This window comes from Prionailurus viverrinus, chromosome B4 (assembly GCF_022837055.1).
Source record: "Prionailurus viverrinus isolate Anna chromosome B4, UM_Priviv_1.0, whole genome shotgun sequence".
NCBI lineage: Eukaryota > Metazoa > Chordata > Mammalia > Carnivora > Felidae > Prionailurus > Prionailurus viverrinus.
The window spans coordinates 87,201,908-87,216,302 of NC_062567.1; the positions used below are offsets into that span (position 1 = coordinate 87,201,908).

At 39.6% G+C, this 14,395-nt stretch overlaps 1 protein-coding gene across 1 annotated transcript in view; it reads right to left on the minus strand.

The window, feature by feature from the left end:
• Positions 1 to 9,747, minus strand: part of GNS (glucosamine (N-acetyl)-6-sulfatase) — a 55,291-nt gene extending 45,544 nt beyond the window's left edge. The window contains exons 1-3 of the mRNA XM_047865713.1: positions 9,380 to 9,747; positions 3,895 to 3,954; positions 1,117 to 1,323 (exon numbers count right to left, since the gene is read on the minus strand). Of these exons, the coding sequence (XP_047721669.1) occupies positions 1,117 to 1,323; positions 3,895 to 3,954; positions 9,380 to 9,574 (462 nt within the window). The 5' untranslated portion in view covers positions 9,575 to 9,747. The remainder of the gene's footprint in view (positions 1 to 1,116; positions 1,324 to 3,894; positions 3,955 to 9,379) is intronic.
• Positions 9,748 to 14,395: the final 4,648 nt, after the last annotated feature.

Genomic DNA, 14,395 nt, shown 5'->3' on the forward strand with positions numbered 1-14,395 from the left:
GATAACCTAGTAACTGTACTTATTTATCATGATTCTTTTTAAATAGACTCTTCTTCTTTCAAACTCACAAGGTTGCAAGTTCTCTAAATTATTGTAGGGAGGGAAAGAATGAACAGAAAATTCAGATAAGATATTAGGATCTCCAGCAACCATGGATAAAGTGTATAAGAAAATACACATCTTTTCTTTGTCCTGCATCCCCTCTTCTAGTTTTACTAGAAGAGGCAACCCAAACACTCAAATAAACTATATTTCCTTTAAATTTGAACTCTAAAAGCGAAAGCCAATGTGGTAAATGTGGGGGCCATGGAATCTGGCCTTGGCAGGCTATAAGGGGTATTTCTCCATCCAGGCGCACGAGAGGCCAGCATATCAACCACATAGTCATATGCTTTAATGGCCTCAATATCCCAGGCTCTGAGTGCTTTCCCTTCATTACTGATCTCTCCACATATTGTTCCCATTTTTTTCAGGTTAGGACATGGGTTGTCTTAAGTTGTTACGATGCAGAAAAGATGGTAGAAGGAAAAAATTCTTCACTTTGATCTTGATAAAGGGGGAAATGTAAACAAAAATGACAAACAGCCACATGACAAGCAAAATTCTTAAAGAAAAAGGGGCAGATGCATCAGACAGCAGCAGTCATAGGGCCATTTTTAAATAAATGCTATCAGGCTACTTAAAGGAAGAATTACTGGGGCACCTGGGTGGCTCAGTCGGTTAAGCCTCCAACTCTTGATTTCATCTCAGGTCATGATCTCATGTTCGTGGGTTCAAGCCCTGCATTGGGCTCTGCACTGGCAGGGCAGAGCCTGCTTGGGATCCTCTCTCTCTCCCTCTCTCTCTCTGCCCCTCCCCTGCTCTCTCTCTGAAAATAAATAAACTTAAAAAAAAAAAAAAAAAAAAAAAGGAAGAATAACTATAGTACCCAAATCATGCAAATATGTTCATGTAAGTAAATTCTTGTTTAATGGGAAGATTAGAAGAAAACATCTACCAAAAACATTTTAACATGACTCAAATGGATACTAATTGAAAAACAACATGCATTACGTTAATTCACATTTGTAAGGCTTTTTTTTTTTTTTTAAGGAATAACTAGATCATTTAACATACCTCATTTAAGTACTTCCCTGCGAAAAAGGTCTGATAACCACACACTGATCTGAGAATTGCTGGGAAAGTATTTGGTTCTTGGATCTTCTGCCAAGACTTACTACTGCAGTTTCCCTCTAAAGTGTTGTTAACAACGTGATGATTATGTGGATACTTCCCCGTCAAGATACTGGCTCTGCTTGGGCAGCAAAGAGCACTTGGCACATACTACAAAGGGAACAGAAGCAAAAAACCCAGTTACACAAGAAAGATGGATTTCTTAGCATTTCTAAACAGGATAAAGAAAGCTGTTCAATACTCTAACTTTGAATTTCTAGTTTCCCATGGAATAGAGGTGTTTTTTTTTGTTTTTTTAAACACATGACACACTTCAGAGCTGCTTTAAGTCACATAATGGAGACAATAAATCAGATAAAACAAACCAAGAGAACAGATTTCTTTTGCAGTTGGATTCTTGCTGCAGAATAACAGTGATTCTAATCTCATCTGCCAAAGAAATATTTACAAGGTAGGAACCGGGTCTTAACGAAGATAAAGAGTATCGCTTGAACCTAACGTAGCTGAGAGGCACAGGTTCAGTTTTCAGGATAATCTGTAGTTTTATACATTTCCTGTGTCACTTAAGACACTGGACATAGTTTTTCTGCTCTAATTGTATTTCTGTTAGCATCTATCATCAATAAATTTAGCCCATTCTACCCGACATTTGTATATAGGTCTTAGTACACATCACCAAGCCACTTTACAGAGAGTAATACTAGCCTATACTCGCACCAGCAGGGAAGGAATGCTCATTCAAGCACACCCTTGCCAAAATTACATATTATCTCGTTTAAATACTCAGCATTTCTTTGGCCTTTCAAATTGGATTTGGCATTTTTAAGTACTGGTGAGGATGAACATTCTCCACATGCATACTGACCAATTATGTTTACGTGAATGATTTGTTCACGAGCTTTGCACATTTTTTTCCTCCTGGGGCATGAGCTTCTTGTTACATAAAATTTGAGTTGAGGAAGGATTCAGTCACGTTACGAATACATACTTGCCATTTTTTACTTTTGCCTTTTAATTTTGTTAGATATTTGACTTCTGTAATCTTTACATTGGCAACCCTTGGATTCCTTTCCCATTTTTGTTTGCTGACCTATTTTTTGGCCAATGTCACACTGTTTACTGTATCTTCATATTTCATTTTATTATCTGGAAGAGCAATTTCTTCCTTTAAGAAATTACCTTGATTGTTCTAACCTACTTATACTTCCAGATAAATCTGAAATCCCTTTATTCAGCCTAAAAAAAATCTTGTTGGGATTCTGATCAGAATAAATTAATCTTGTGTCTTCCCACAGAAAATGATGGGTGTATCTACATATTAAAGATTTTTATTATACCACTCATGAAGTTCTGTACCTTTATTTATATAGGTCTTAACTATTACTGGCCACCAACAGCTATTCCTAGAGTCTGCTATATGAATGGGATCTTTTCTCTCTCCTCCCCAGTACTTCTCTAACTGGTTATACAGAAGAAAGTTATTTTTGTTTTTTCATTTCTATTTTACCAAACTCAGTTAACTTAAAAAGTTTTCCAACAGTTCCGTGTTTTCTAGGTAAAAAATCCAAAGAAGTGGAAATAATAATTTTGTCTTTTCCAGTCTTCCAACTAATTCCACAAGATACCAATGACCAGACAGTTCAGAAAAGCATTCAGTGACAAGTATTATGCCCTTGTCTCGTTCCTAACAGCAATGCTCTGAGTCTTTCACCTCAGCTATAAGGCGTCGTATGCTATTTGTTTGAAATACTCATTGTTTTAAATACTCATTGTTTGAAATACACAGTAAGGATGCACTTTTATCAGCGTAATAAACTACCAGGAAAGGATGCTAAATTTCGGAGGACTCTCAAGCATCTATTAACATGAACATCACATTTTTCATTTTTCAACTACTGATCTTGTTGGTGGACAGTATAATAACCACCATTATGTAGTACTATGAGTCAAGTGCCTGTGTTACATGTACCAATTAATTTAACATCACAAAGACCTTGAGATAGGATTTAGTACTCCCATTTACAAGTGGGGAGACCAAGGGCCAGAAACCTGCCCAAGGTCACACAGGTAGAAAAGAGGTAGAGATGGCATTCAAACTAGGTGATCCAGCTCCAGGCTCTGTGCTCTTAAACACAACACTGTGCTGGTGTTTAATGGATTTCCTGCTAAGCTAGACTACTACTTACTGGGTTATGTGCATGGTTCCTGAATTTTGTTAGTATTTTATTATGGATTTTTACATCCGTCTTTATACACACGTATATATTTGTACCTCACGTACACACATACGTGAATATATATACACACAGATGTCAGTTTTGTTTGGTTGCTATTATCTTTCTCAGGTTTGACTATCAGGGTTAACTGGACTTTTGTAACATGGCCTTCAAGCATTTACCACAAGGCAATTTACATAGCATGAATGTTACATGACTCCTAACATCCATTTTCAAACCTCCAACAATGACGTTTTGAAACAAAATTCTCTAGTTCTGAGCTATAGAGCAAACTGGCTCAGACAATATCTACAATTAACGTTCAATTAGTAAAAAGTAATGCTTCAATTAAAAGAATTTAAATCACATTAAATAAGGTTCTTCCTTTAAATCAGGCATCTAACTAGGAAAAAAAACCACATAGATTACACTAGATTACCCAAAAGAGAGTGTTTCTTCCTAGAACATGAACAGGAAGTCTCACAAAATTAAATTCAAAACTTACAGCACTGGAGAAGGTCATCCCCATTTCTCCAATGAGAGCCTTGGTTTTTTTTAGTGGTGTCTGCAAAGTAAATAATTATCTGTTAAACCATTTCCTCCAATAAACAAAACACACAGACCAAAACTCATGGTTTTTGCATCTTACTCGCAATTATCAGCTCCATCAGACACTAAGAAACCACCAAAAGTCCTGTGTGATTCTTGAGATGAACCAAACAGGTTTGGTTACAGTCAGTTATGTCCCGTGCAAAAGTTCAGAGGGGTCATAATGCTTGCAGGAAGGGAACGTTCACAGCTGACAGCATTATTCCAGCAATGCTGATTTTAATGTGATGAAATTTTGGTGCTCTCATTCGTCACCAGCCCCCTTACAAGATAGATAGGGCAGATCTCCATTAATTCATCTTTAGAAGCAGGCTGTGGGATAGGATATGAAAGGAGCCTTCCACCCTTTAAAACAGAAATAACACTTAGATTCTCAAGGCCAGATAAAGCCCTGAGGCCCAGAAGAGGACTCAAATATCACATATTCAGTAGTGGAGCCTAAATCATGCTTTTCAGATATAAGCTCAAAACCCTGTGCACTAGACCAATCACCACCTCAGGTAAGGACTTGAACTAGGTGGCAAATAGTAGAACAATTAATCTCAAATCCTAGAGTGAGGATAAAAGTATGAAGGTCATTTAAATACAAATAAAAGGAACACTAACAATATTCAGATTCCAGACAAAAAGAGGCTCAGTTTAGTTGTATTATACGAATCAGTTCACAATGTTATTGAAGTACTTTTTAAATACGAGACCGTATTCCGTGCAGTTCAAGTATATCTTATTGTGCAATAATTCCTTAAAAATAATCTAAATATATGTTAACAAGGGTCTTGTTTACAATACTATATAAATCACTCTCTCCCACTGATTTCTATAGATAGTAAAAGATATAAGGGACCCATAAACTTGAAAGGATGAGAATTCTAACTTATTCAAGAAGACCTTTCATAATTTCATGAGTAGATCCATAACAGGTTCCCAGGAAATGCTACAAATATATAAGGTCTTCGCTAACCTTCAGAGGCAATGTCACTGGCTATGATCTCCCACAAAACATCACTGGGTGGTTATCTTTAGGTAAAGAATACTGGGCTGACTGAAACCCTGGTGTGATGAAAAATCTGAGTTATGACGACACAGGGAGGAGAAATGAGAATACAAAGTGTTAGTGGGGAAAAGGACTACGTGAGTTGATTATATGGGACTTAATCCTCAAACTGTCTGGTCAACACGCAAAGCTCCTGAAGAGTATCTGATTTATAGTAAGACTATACTGTGTGATTTTTTTGTTTTTGAGAGAGAGTGCGTGTGGTGGAGGGGCAGAGATAGAGAATCCCAAGCAGGCTCCATGCCCAGCACAGAGCCTGACGTGGGGCTCAACCTCACATTCCTAAGACCGTAACCTGAGCTGAAATCGAACCAGATGCTTAACCAACTGAGCCACCCACATGCCCCTACACTGTGTGATTATAGCCTACTTATTCAACACTTAATAATTCATCAGTGTGTCAGGCACTGATCTAGGCAATGATGGATCAAAGACAGAAGGTCCTTGCCCTCGTGACCTTTGTATTCTTGGAGACTTAAACTAATGGGTAAATAATCATTTCAGGCAGTGAAAAGCACTACAAGCAGAGTAAACCAGGATGATGTGCTTACAGCTGGTGGGAGGAAAGGGGGAAACTACTTTAGATGGGTGGTCAGGAGAAGCCTCTCTCAGCAGGTAACTTTGGTGCTTAGCATCACATGACAAGGAGGTCAGCCAGGCAAAGATCCAGGAGAAGGTGTTTTCAGGCTGAGTGAATAGGAAGTAGGAGGGCTGCCAGAAAAGGAAAGAGGCACATGTGAGGAATAGAAAGAAGGCGAATATGGCAGAAGTAGTACAGCAAGTAAAGGAGACTGTGGTGTTAGACAAGGTCAAAGCATCAGGCAGGAGCCAGCAGATGATGCAAGGCTGCACAGGAACACAGATTCTATTGGAAGTAAGACATTTACATTAAGGACCGTAATTTTCATACTGTTAACACCAGTGTGGTGATAACCATCATCTATGCTTCATCAAACAAATCCTTTTATTTTTTTTAAAGTTCACTTATTTATTTTTGAAAGAGACAGTGTGAACAGGGGAGGAGCAGAGAGACTGAGAGAGAATCCCAAGCAGGCTCTGCACGGTCACCACAGAGCCCCATGCCGGGCTCAAACTCACAAACTGTGAGATCATGACCTGAGCTGAAATCAAGAGCTGGACGCTTCACCGACTAAGCCACCCAGATGCCCCAAATAAATCCTAGACAAGACACCACACTGTATTGAAGACGTGTGTCCATGCTAATCTGAATACTAAAATGGAGCCTTAAGATGTAAGAAAAGACAGCTGCAAGGCTGGTCAGGTAAAGGATGTACAGTACTGTTGAAGCAGCAGCCAATCTTATACCTGAATATAGGTAGATGTGTTATACTTTAACTCATCCAAAGCAAACCCCTTCCATAAAAATCCTAAGGAGTCATTTACTTTCTTGGTTCCTGTGTATAGCTGCTCTGAAATAAAGTTTTAACAATTCTAAAAAAAAAAAAAATCTATGGCTAATTTTTCTTTTAACAACCACTTTTAAAGACCTCTTTGGTTTAAATAAAGCAAACATGTGATGCCGTCTTCTCCTACATTTCATGACTCCTTCCCTCGTTTCCTTGAAATTCCGACCAAGTGTCACTTTTTCCAGAGTGAATGATTTTACAAAAGAGCAACCTGTGTCTCTGTGAAGCACACTGTGTCCATCACACCATAACAACATTCAAGCAAAATCAAGAAATAGGAACTGTTCCCAAAGCAAAAACCCCAAAGTCCCACAGATGACACCTGTAAACAAATACAGTGAAATGTCAAAGGTGATGCAGAAAAGGCTATTTCAAAGATGACCAAAAGATTCTACATGAAACAACAATCACACAAATGCTATAATCCTTTGACCTGAGCTAGTTTGGTGGACTAGCTGTTTATTTTGCCAACTGTGGCCGCAATTCACAATCTTTTTTGAGTCAGAGACTTCACTATCTCCATAAAAGATAATACACAGACTTTTACATGTAAATTAAGGATTTCCGTGACCCCACCGGTGCCCCTCAGTATCATCTAAAGAATCTCTGATCTGTGGTAGAAGTGTCTATGCTGATGTGGACACGTGGAATGGCATCTGGTAAGTCACTATTACCACACTGTTCTAGAATAGGAGAAAAACGGGGTTCTGAGATCGTAAGACACCAGATTTTGCCCCTTATTAGCTATGTGAACTTTGGCCAAGTTACTTAACCCCCTCTCAGTATTAGTTTCCTCTTATTTAAGGAAAGGATAATACCTACAGCAGAGGACTCCTGTAATGACTGAAGCACAAGTTTAATACTTCACACTCTTAACTGGCTCCAGTAGGTTTTCAAACAGTTATTGTCTTAGTGCTTTCCCTTCAAGTCCTCTTTAACAACTAGTGGTAGAATATTCTGAAAAAGGCTAAAAGAGAAGCCAGAATACTCCAGAGAGTTGGAAGCATTAAATTTGACTTGTGCCCTCCACTCCATTTTGGCTCGTCTCTCTAGTACAATCGCCTATAAAAAAGAATCTGCTACTGGTTTAGAGAAGCAAACACAACACGCTAGGGGAAAAAGAACTCACATATATACAGACCACATCTGTGGTCCCTAAGAACTAAGACAATTCTGAACTCCTTACATTTTAGTGATAAAGTTTTGTTTTCACCAGAGATGTGAAAGCTTGACCTTTTAATTGTTTTAGTCACTATGCTATTACTAATTTTTTTTATAGAGATGGCTTGCTTTTTCTAGACAAAACGTTAAAAAAAATTTTTTTTAATGTTTACTTACTTTGAGAGAGAGAATGTGCGCGCTCAAGAGTGTGCACAAGAAGGGCACAGAGAGAGGGAGAAAGAGAATCCAAAGCAGGCTCGGCAATGATAGTGCAGAGCCCAATGTTGGGGCTGGATCTCAGGAAACGTGACATCATGACCTGACCCAAAATCAAGACTTGGGACACTTAACCAATGGAGCCACCCAGGCGCCCCCTAGACAAAATACTTCAAGGGAATTTTGTGAGAAGGGTAAGAGCAGTGGTTGAAATGGAAACAACAAAGTAAATTCCAGGAGAGCATTTAAGTCAAGGCTCTTCAATGTCAATGTGGCTGAGTGGAAACCAAAAGGCAACGAGGCATATGTGGCAGGTAGAAGCATGGAGTCAAAATGCAAGCATCTTAAACATCAACTAGAAAAGAGTCTCATTGCTGTGGACACAGCCCCTGAGTAAGAAATAACATCTTAATCCATAACCCTTTAATATACATATAGATTGTATACTTTGCCCCATGTGCCACACCAACATTTTCTATTCTACTTTATTCCACAGGAAAGTAAAAATGCTGTTAGCTACTCACTAAACTGATTTCACAACTCACTCATGGGTTGCAGTCAGCTGCAGGACAGTGAGGTAGGGAATTCCCACACAGTGTAAATTAGGAACCTCTTGCCTGAAGTGTTTTCATAGTCTCAACATTAAGCTGAAAGCAACAAGAGAACTGAAAGGAAGAAAAAAAGAAAGCAGACCTTTAAAAAAAAAAAAAAGCCATACCCAGGATCAGAGCACTGAGGGTTTCAACTACTTAAGCGCCTTGGGAAAGCCACTCTCTGGGGCCTCCATGACTAGGGGGCTGGCTGAGTGCTCCTGAAGGTCATAAATTCCAGATCTCTAAGATACAGAAGCAAAATGAATTCCGGGCAAGAACGAAGTCTCATGACAAAACATTTAAAATGGAACACGGACAGCAGTAGCCAATGCAGCAGCCAGGTGTTCAATCAGGCTAATTGAATTTTCTTGATTGTTGCGAGGCAAAAGGCTCCCTGAGTAGTTGACAACCTACCTACCGGATTAGTTCATCTCGGCATTGATTTTACAAATAAATATCAGGCACAGACATTGTACACAGGGACAAATTCAGAGGTGGCCTAGGTCCTTCACAGAGAGGGCTGGACTTGACCTCTGATCCTTCAAACCAAAAGAAGAGCAATAAAAGTTTGCGTGCTTTTAGCCAGCACCTGCTCCTCGGTGGCTCAGCCCATCCCTAACTGGCGTCCACATGTTCATTTTGAGCTGTAAACGCGAGCTCCGCAGCGCTAAGGTCCAGACTAGAAGCTCCGTGTGGTGCGTGCAGGTGTCTACTCAAACAGACGCGAGACAGAGACGCGGGAGAAAGAGGAAATAGAGTCCTGCAGCCCCTGAACTTCCGTAAGGGGTCCGGCGTGGCAAAAGCGAACCTCTCCCGGGGGGGGGGGAAAGCTGCCAGCTGAGGGAATTGGGGTGGGGACGGCGAAAGAGGGCAAGGAAACTGGGGGTCAGCCCGGGAGATGGAGGGGCGGGGCAGAAATAGAAGAGTTACCATGCCGCCGAGCACTTCGTCCTGGTCGTCGGTGAGGAGCAGCACCACATTGGGCCTCCGAGAACCCGCCGCCACCCCAGAGACCCCCAGGCAGCTGCCCAGCAGCAGCAGCAGCAGCAGCGCTGGGCTGCAGGAAGGCAGGTGACGGGGGTTGTCCCGCCGGTGCCCAGTTGGGGCCAGAGGCAGGAGACACATGGCGGACACGGCGCCGGGGCGGCCCCGGGACCGAGCGGAGGGAGGCGCAGGTGTCTGAAAGGCAAGAGGTGAAGGACCTGCAGGAAGAAAGGGATTGCACGGGAAAGGCCCCGGGGCTGGGGTCAGGCGTTTTCTCCCCTAGCACGATCACGTGAGCCGGGGACTGGAGGCGGAGCACACCGAGCAATCACGTGAAGAGCGATAGGGTAGGACTGCGGGCGGAAGGGGAGGGAGGACGGACCACCCGGCCGGAAACCGGAAGTGGGCGAAAAAAAGGTCCGAGAGCCGGACCTGGACTTGCTTCATTCTCAGGCTGGGGTTGGGTTCTCGGGGGACGTGAAGCTTAATGGTTGGTGTAAGGTTTAAAATGGAGAGAAGATAAGATGGAATGGAGGAGAGAATCAGCTCACAGTAAGCGATTAAGAGAAGAGAGAAATGAATCTAACGCATAGTACGATCAGCTGGTGGGCGAAGTCGGCTCTGTCATATTTAATCTCCGAGTCCACACTCGCTGATGGCCTTATAGTTAATCATTTCTAATGTTCTCTACCACCCACCTACTAAATTTGGAGCTGGATACCAGATTAGCATTCTTAATTTCAAGCTTCGGCTGATAACATGATTTCAAACAAGCAAACGATTTAGAGATATCCTGACAACCTAATGTTCCTTGGTGAATTTTTTAATATTTACCCTAATAGTCTTCGGTGAATTTTTGAAAGCCGTCTTAGAGGTTGTTGGAGGATATGCATATTGAACAAAAACGAAACCCCTGAAACAGTCACCCAACCACATTAAGTAATGTTTGGGGGAACAAATTCCATGAAACTAGGACTATAAGTATTTCTGTGGTAGCTCTAGAACAGCTTTATCTCAACTCTCTGTTGAAGTCTATAAAAACAGAATTATCCCTGGCAGGGTGAAGGGTCAAGGCTTATTTCCAATTCAGAACAACAACTAGTACCCCCTGGCTCCTAAAAAAGTGTATTTTCTCTAAGTACTATCCTATTGTAAGTAAAAATAATTGTGGAAATACATCGAAATGTCACATGTACAACTATAAGATTTATGCAAAGGGAAGTGTTGCCTTTTTTTTTTTTTTAAATAGATTTACAGAAGGCAAGAGAATCTTTGCAAAGTGAAGTAAAGTTCCACTGCAAGAAAAATTATGCTGGGAATCTGGTCAGAGTAGTTCCCAGATGGCCGTGGTACTGGGTAACAGCCTCAAGCTGGGCTCATTTTGCAAGCTGGTGGAATAACTCCTAGGAAATCAAAGGCTTCCAGGAAGACTTCTGGCACAAAAAAAGAACCTGCTTCCATGCCCCAAATTGTAAGATTATATCACTGTTCTTATTTCAAGGCTAGATTATAAAGTATGATGGTAGAGACTTTATAATTAGGTGCCAACTTTATTCCAAATGCTAGGCATCTGGAACTTGCAATCTAGTTGCAGAGAGGTATCAATCTAATAATCACAGAAGTGTATTATTACAAATAAGGAGACATTTTGTGAAGGAAAGTAAAAAGTGCAATGAGCATTTAAGGAGGTGGGGGGCTGACCAAATTTATGATAGGCTAAGGAAGTAAACTTTCAGTGTCCATGTGAAGTTTAAATAGGAGATGACTTGTTAATGGAATGGTTCGGTGGTAGAATGTCTCCTAGGCACAGTACAGTATGTGCAAAGGTCCTGAGGTGGTGCATTCAAAGAACTAAAAGATGCCAGTGTAGTTGGAGCAGAGGGAGAGAAGGAGAGGGAGAGGTAGACAGGACCCAGATCCTATGTTAAGGATTTTGGTCTTCATCTAAAGCTAATGGGAAATCACTGGAAGAATAGGGGAGAAAAAACATATGTGAATTTTATAAGATCCTTTATGCTGTGGCATGGTGTACAGATTAGAAGAGGACAAGAATGGATAAAGGTCAATTAGGTGGAGAGATGATGATAACAGGAACAAATCAGATTATGTGGGGCATGAAGCTTATATGTATACAAGTTGGCAAGGGTGGCTCCTTAAAAAGAATAATAGTTACAAATACAAAATTAGGTACAAAGTGAATGTTTTTTTAGGCTAAGAAAGAAATACCAGTATTATCAATTTTTAAAAGTTGAAAAATATTGCAAATTACAAATGCAAAATTTTAAAACAGTATTTTTTATTAATTTTTTTTGATGTTTATTTTTGAGAGAGAGAGAGACATGGACACTCAGAATCCGAAGCAGGCTCCAGGCTCTGAGCTGTCAGCACAGAGCCCGATGCAGGGCTCACACTCACAATAAAAAATATTTTTATTAGTGAACTACCAGATACATCTCTCCATGTTTTTTTCCCCTGCATTTTATGGCTATGTACCCTTCAATCATCTTTTATATGACGGTGGCTTTGTAATATTCTATAGAGAGAATAGGAAGATAATTTAGTCTTTTCTCTGGTATAGTTGATCAGTATTTGATTTTTATTACTGATAGTTCAGAAGAATTTTTTTTTCATCCTCGCAGTTCATTGTTGGTTATACACACACATACACGCTCACACACACTTATTGTAATCATGTATTACGAGTTTATGTTGTCTTCATTTATGTCAACTTGAGGTCAAATCAGAAATTTAAATATTTTTAAGGAGCTTATATGATTTTCTTCACAAACTGATTATCAAAAAATTCACGGGCCTGTTTATTACTTTCATTTGCAATTTATCTTTTCATTTTAGACAATTACTGTCTTTGTTATCTGAAAAAAATCATTACTATTTAATTCTCAATGTCAAGATAATTTCTTTTGATTTTCTCACTCATCTTTACCACTTTAATTTCATATTTATTAATTTTTTACCCTCATTTTTCTATCAGTACTTTAGTAAAATAAATTTACGAATGACTTGAGAAGGTGCCCACTATATACATCCACATCAGGAGTTTGTAATTTATCACATCTTTAATTGAAATGTTCCAAAGTGTCTTTCTAAATTGTAGTTAAAAATGTTATATTTGGGTTTTATCAACTGTTGAATAAGTTCTTACATCTCATTTGTGTTTTGGTTTGTCTTTTGAGTCATTGAAAATATATTTTAGAGTCCTTAAATTTTCTTTGAGCCTGTGTTGCAAGGCTTGAACACTTTTATAATGGGCAGACCATTTCATTATAGTTAGATGCTTTAAGGAAAAATCCAACTTGGCATATATGTTTAAAAGATCAAGAAAAAAAGATTCCATATAGTAGTCGAACCTGAAAATAAGATACACAACAGTCTCAGATTCTTGAAGTAGTTAACCTCAGATGCTTTGAGGGCAGCCTTGCCTCTAACAAAATCAAGGTAATGATTTGTGCATGGCTCATGTGCTGCAGTGGTTTTTAAAGAGCATGCAGCCCTTTGTTCTAATCATCATAATAGCTGTGCTGACATGTGACTGTAAATGCCCAACTGCAGGTTGAAATGGCTCAAATCGTTTTTCACCTTGTTGAATAAAGTCAGATAAATGTTTTCCGTTGGGTGAAAAAGTTAAAAATTGCTAATAGGAGTTCCTATTAGGGGAGTAATCCACAATAATTGACAACTGATCAGTTTGTCACATCCAGAATAGAATGTATAATGTTATTATTTGGTGTCTGGTTATATATTTGACTTACCACACTTTAAGACATTTCCCCATCATTTAAATTAATTTGTCATAAATTGTGTTGGTAAAATAAGTCACTTTTTATTTACTTTTTAATGTTTATTTTTTAAAGAGAGAGAGAGAGATGCACAGAATGTGAGTGGGGGAGGAACAGAGAGAGAGAGAGGAGACAGAATCCAAAGCTGTCTGAGCTGTCAGCACGGAGCCCGATGCGGAGCTTGAACTCACAGACCGTGAGATCATGACCTGAGCTGAAGTCAGACGCTTAACCGACTGAGCCACCAAGGTGCCCCAATAAGTCACTTTTTAAAATGTTATCATTTTTTCCTAGACCTTAAGCAAAAATGGATTAAACCCAGCTATTATTTGAAAAGTTCCCATGAAACTTCCATTATGACAACACTTCTTTTTATCATAACCTTTGAAGTAAAAATATCTTTCACTTACATATTTGACAACCCTAGGATATCCATCTCGGACCGTGATGGAGTAATAGGGCTGGACTAACCTTCTTGCTATAAACAACCAGAAAATAGGACAAAATGTATATTTTTGCACAACGGACAACGGGCAATGCAGGACTCTGATCCCTGTGTGAAAAGGAATCAATTGACCGCTTTCAACTTGGAGGCACATTCTGAACGCGGGAGCCAGAGAGAGTGTTCCATGTAGAAAGAAGATGAGTTGAGGGGACAGAGATGAAGTTTGGGGGAGGATGAGGTACTTGGAAGTTGTGGGGCAGAGTTCCAAAGAGAAGGAAAAGCTCCATCAATCTGCACAGATATCCTTTTGAGGTTTTGTTGAATGTGAATGTGTAGGGTGGAAGGCATCATAAGATAAGGCAACGAATAACCAAAAACATGTAAGAATTCTCAGTGGAAATATCTGAGATTCAACTAGCCAGAAGAGTCTTCCTTGATCACTGGGAGTATTCAGTAGAGAACGCAAAAAAGTCATACCTTAGTAGTGGGGCTAAATTACCATGAGTGAAAAGTATTGTACACCTGCAATGACAAAGTTTAAATACAAGTCTCAAAATGTGAAGCTTATCTGCAAGAACCTTAACTTGCCTGCCAGAAGAAGGACACACACACTTGAAAAGAAAACTGCAAAATCCAGATACTCAACAATATGAAATTCATAATGTCCTGCATCCAGTAATAAAAAAAAAAAAATTACTACACAGAATCCCAAATAGGAAA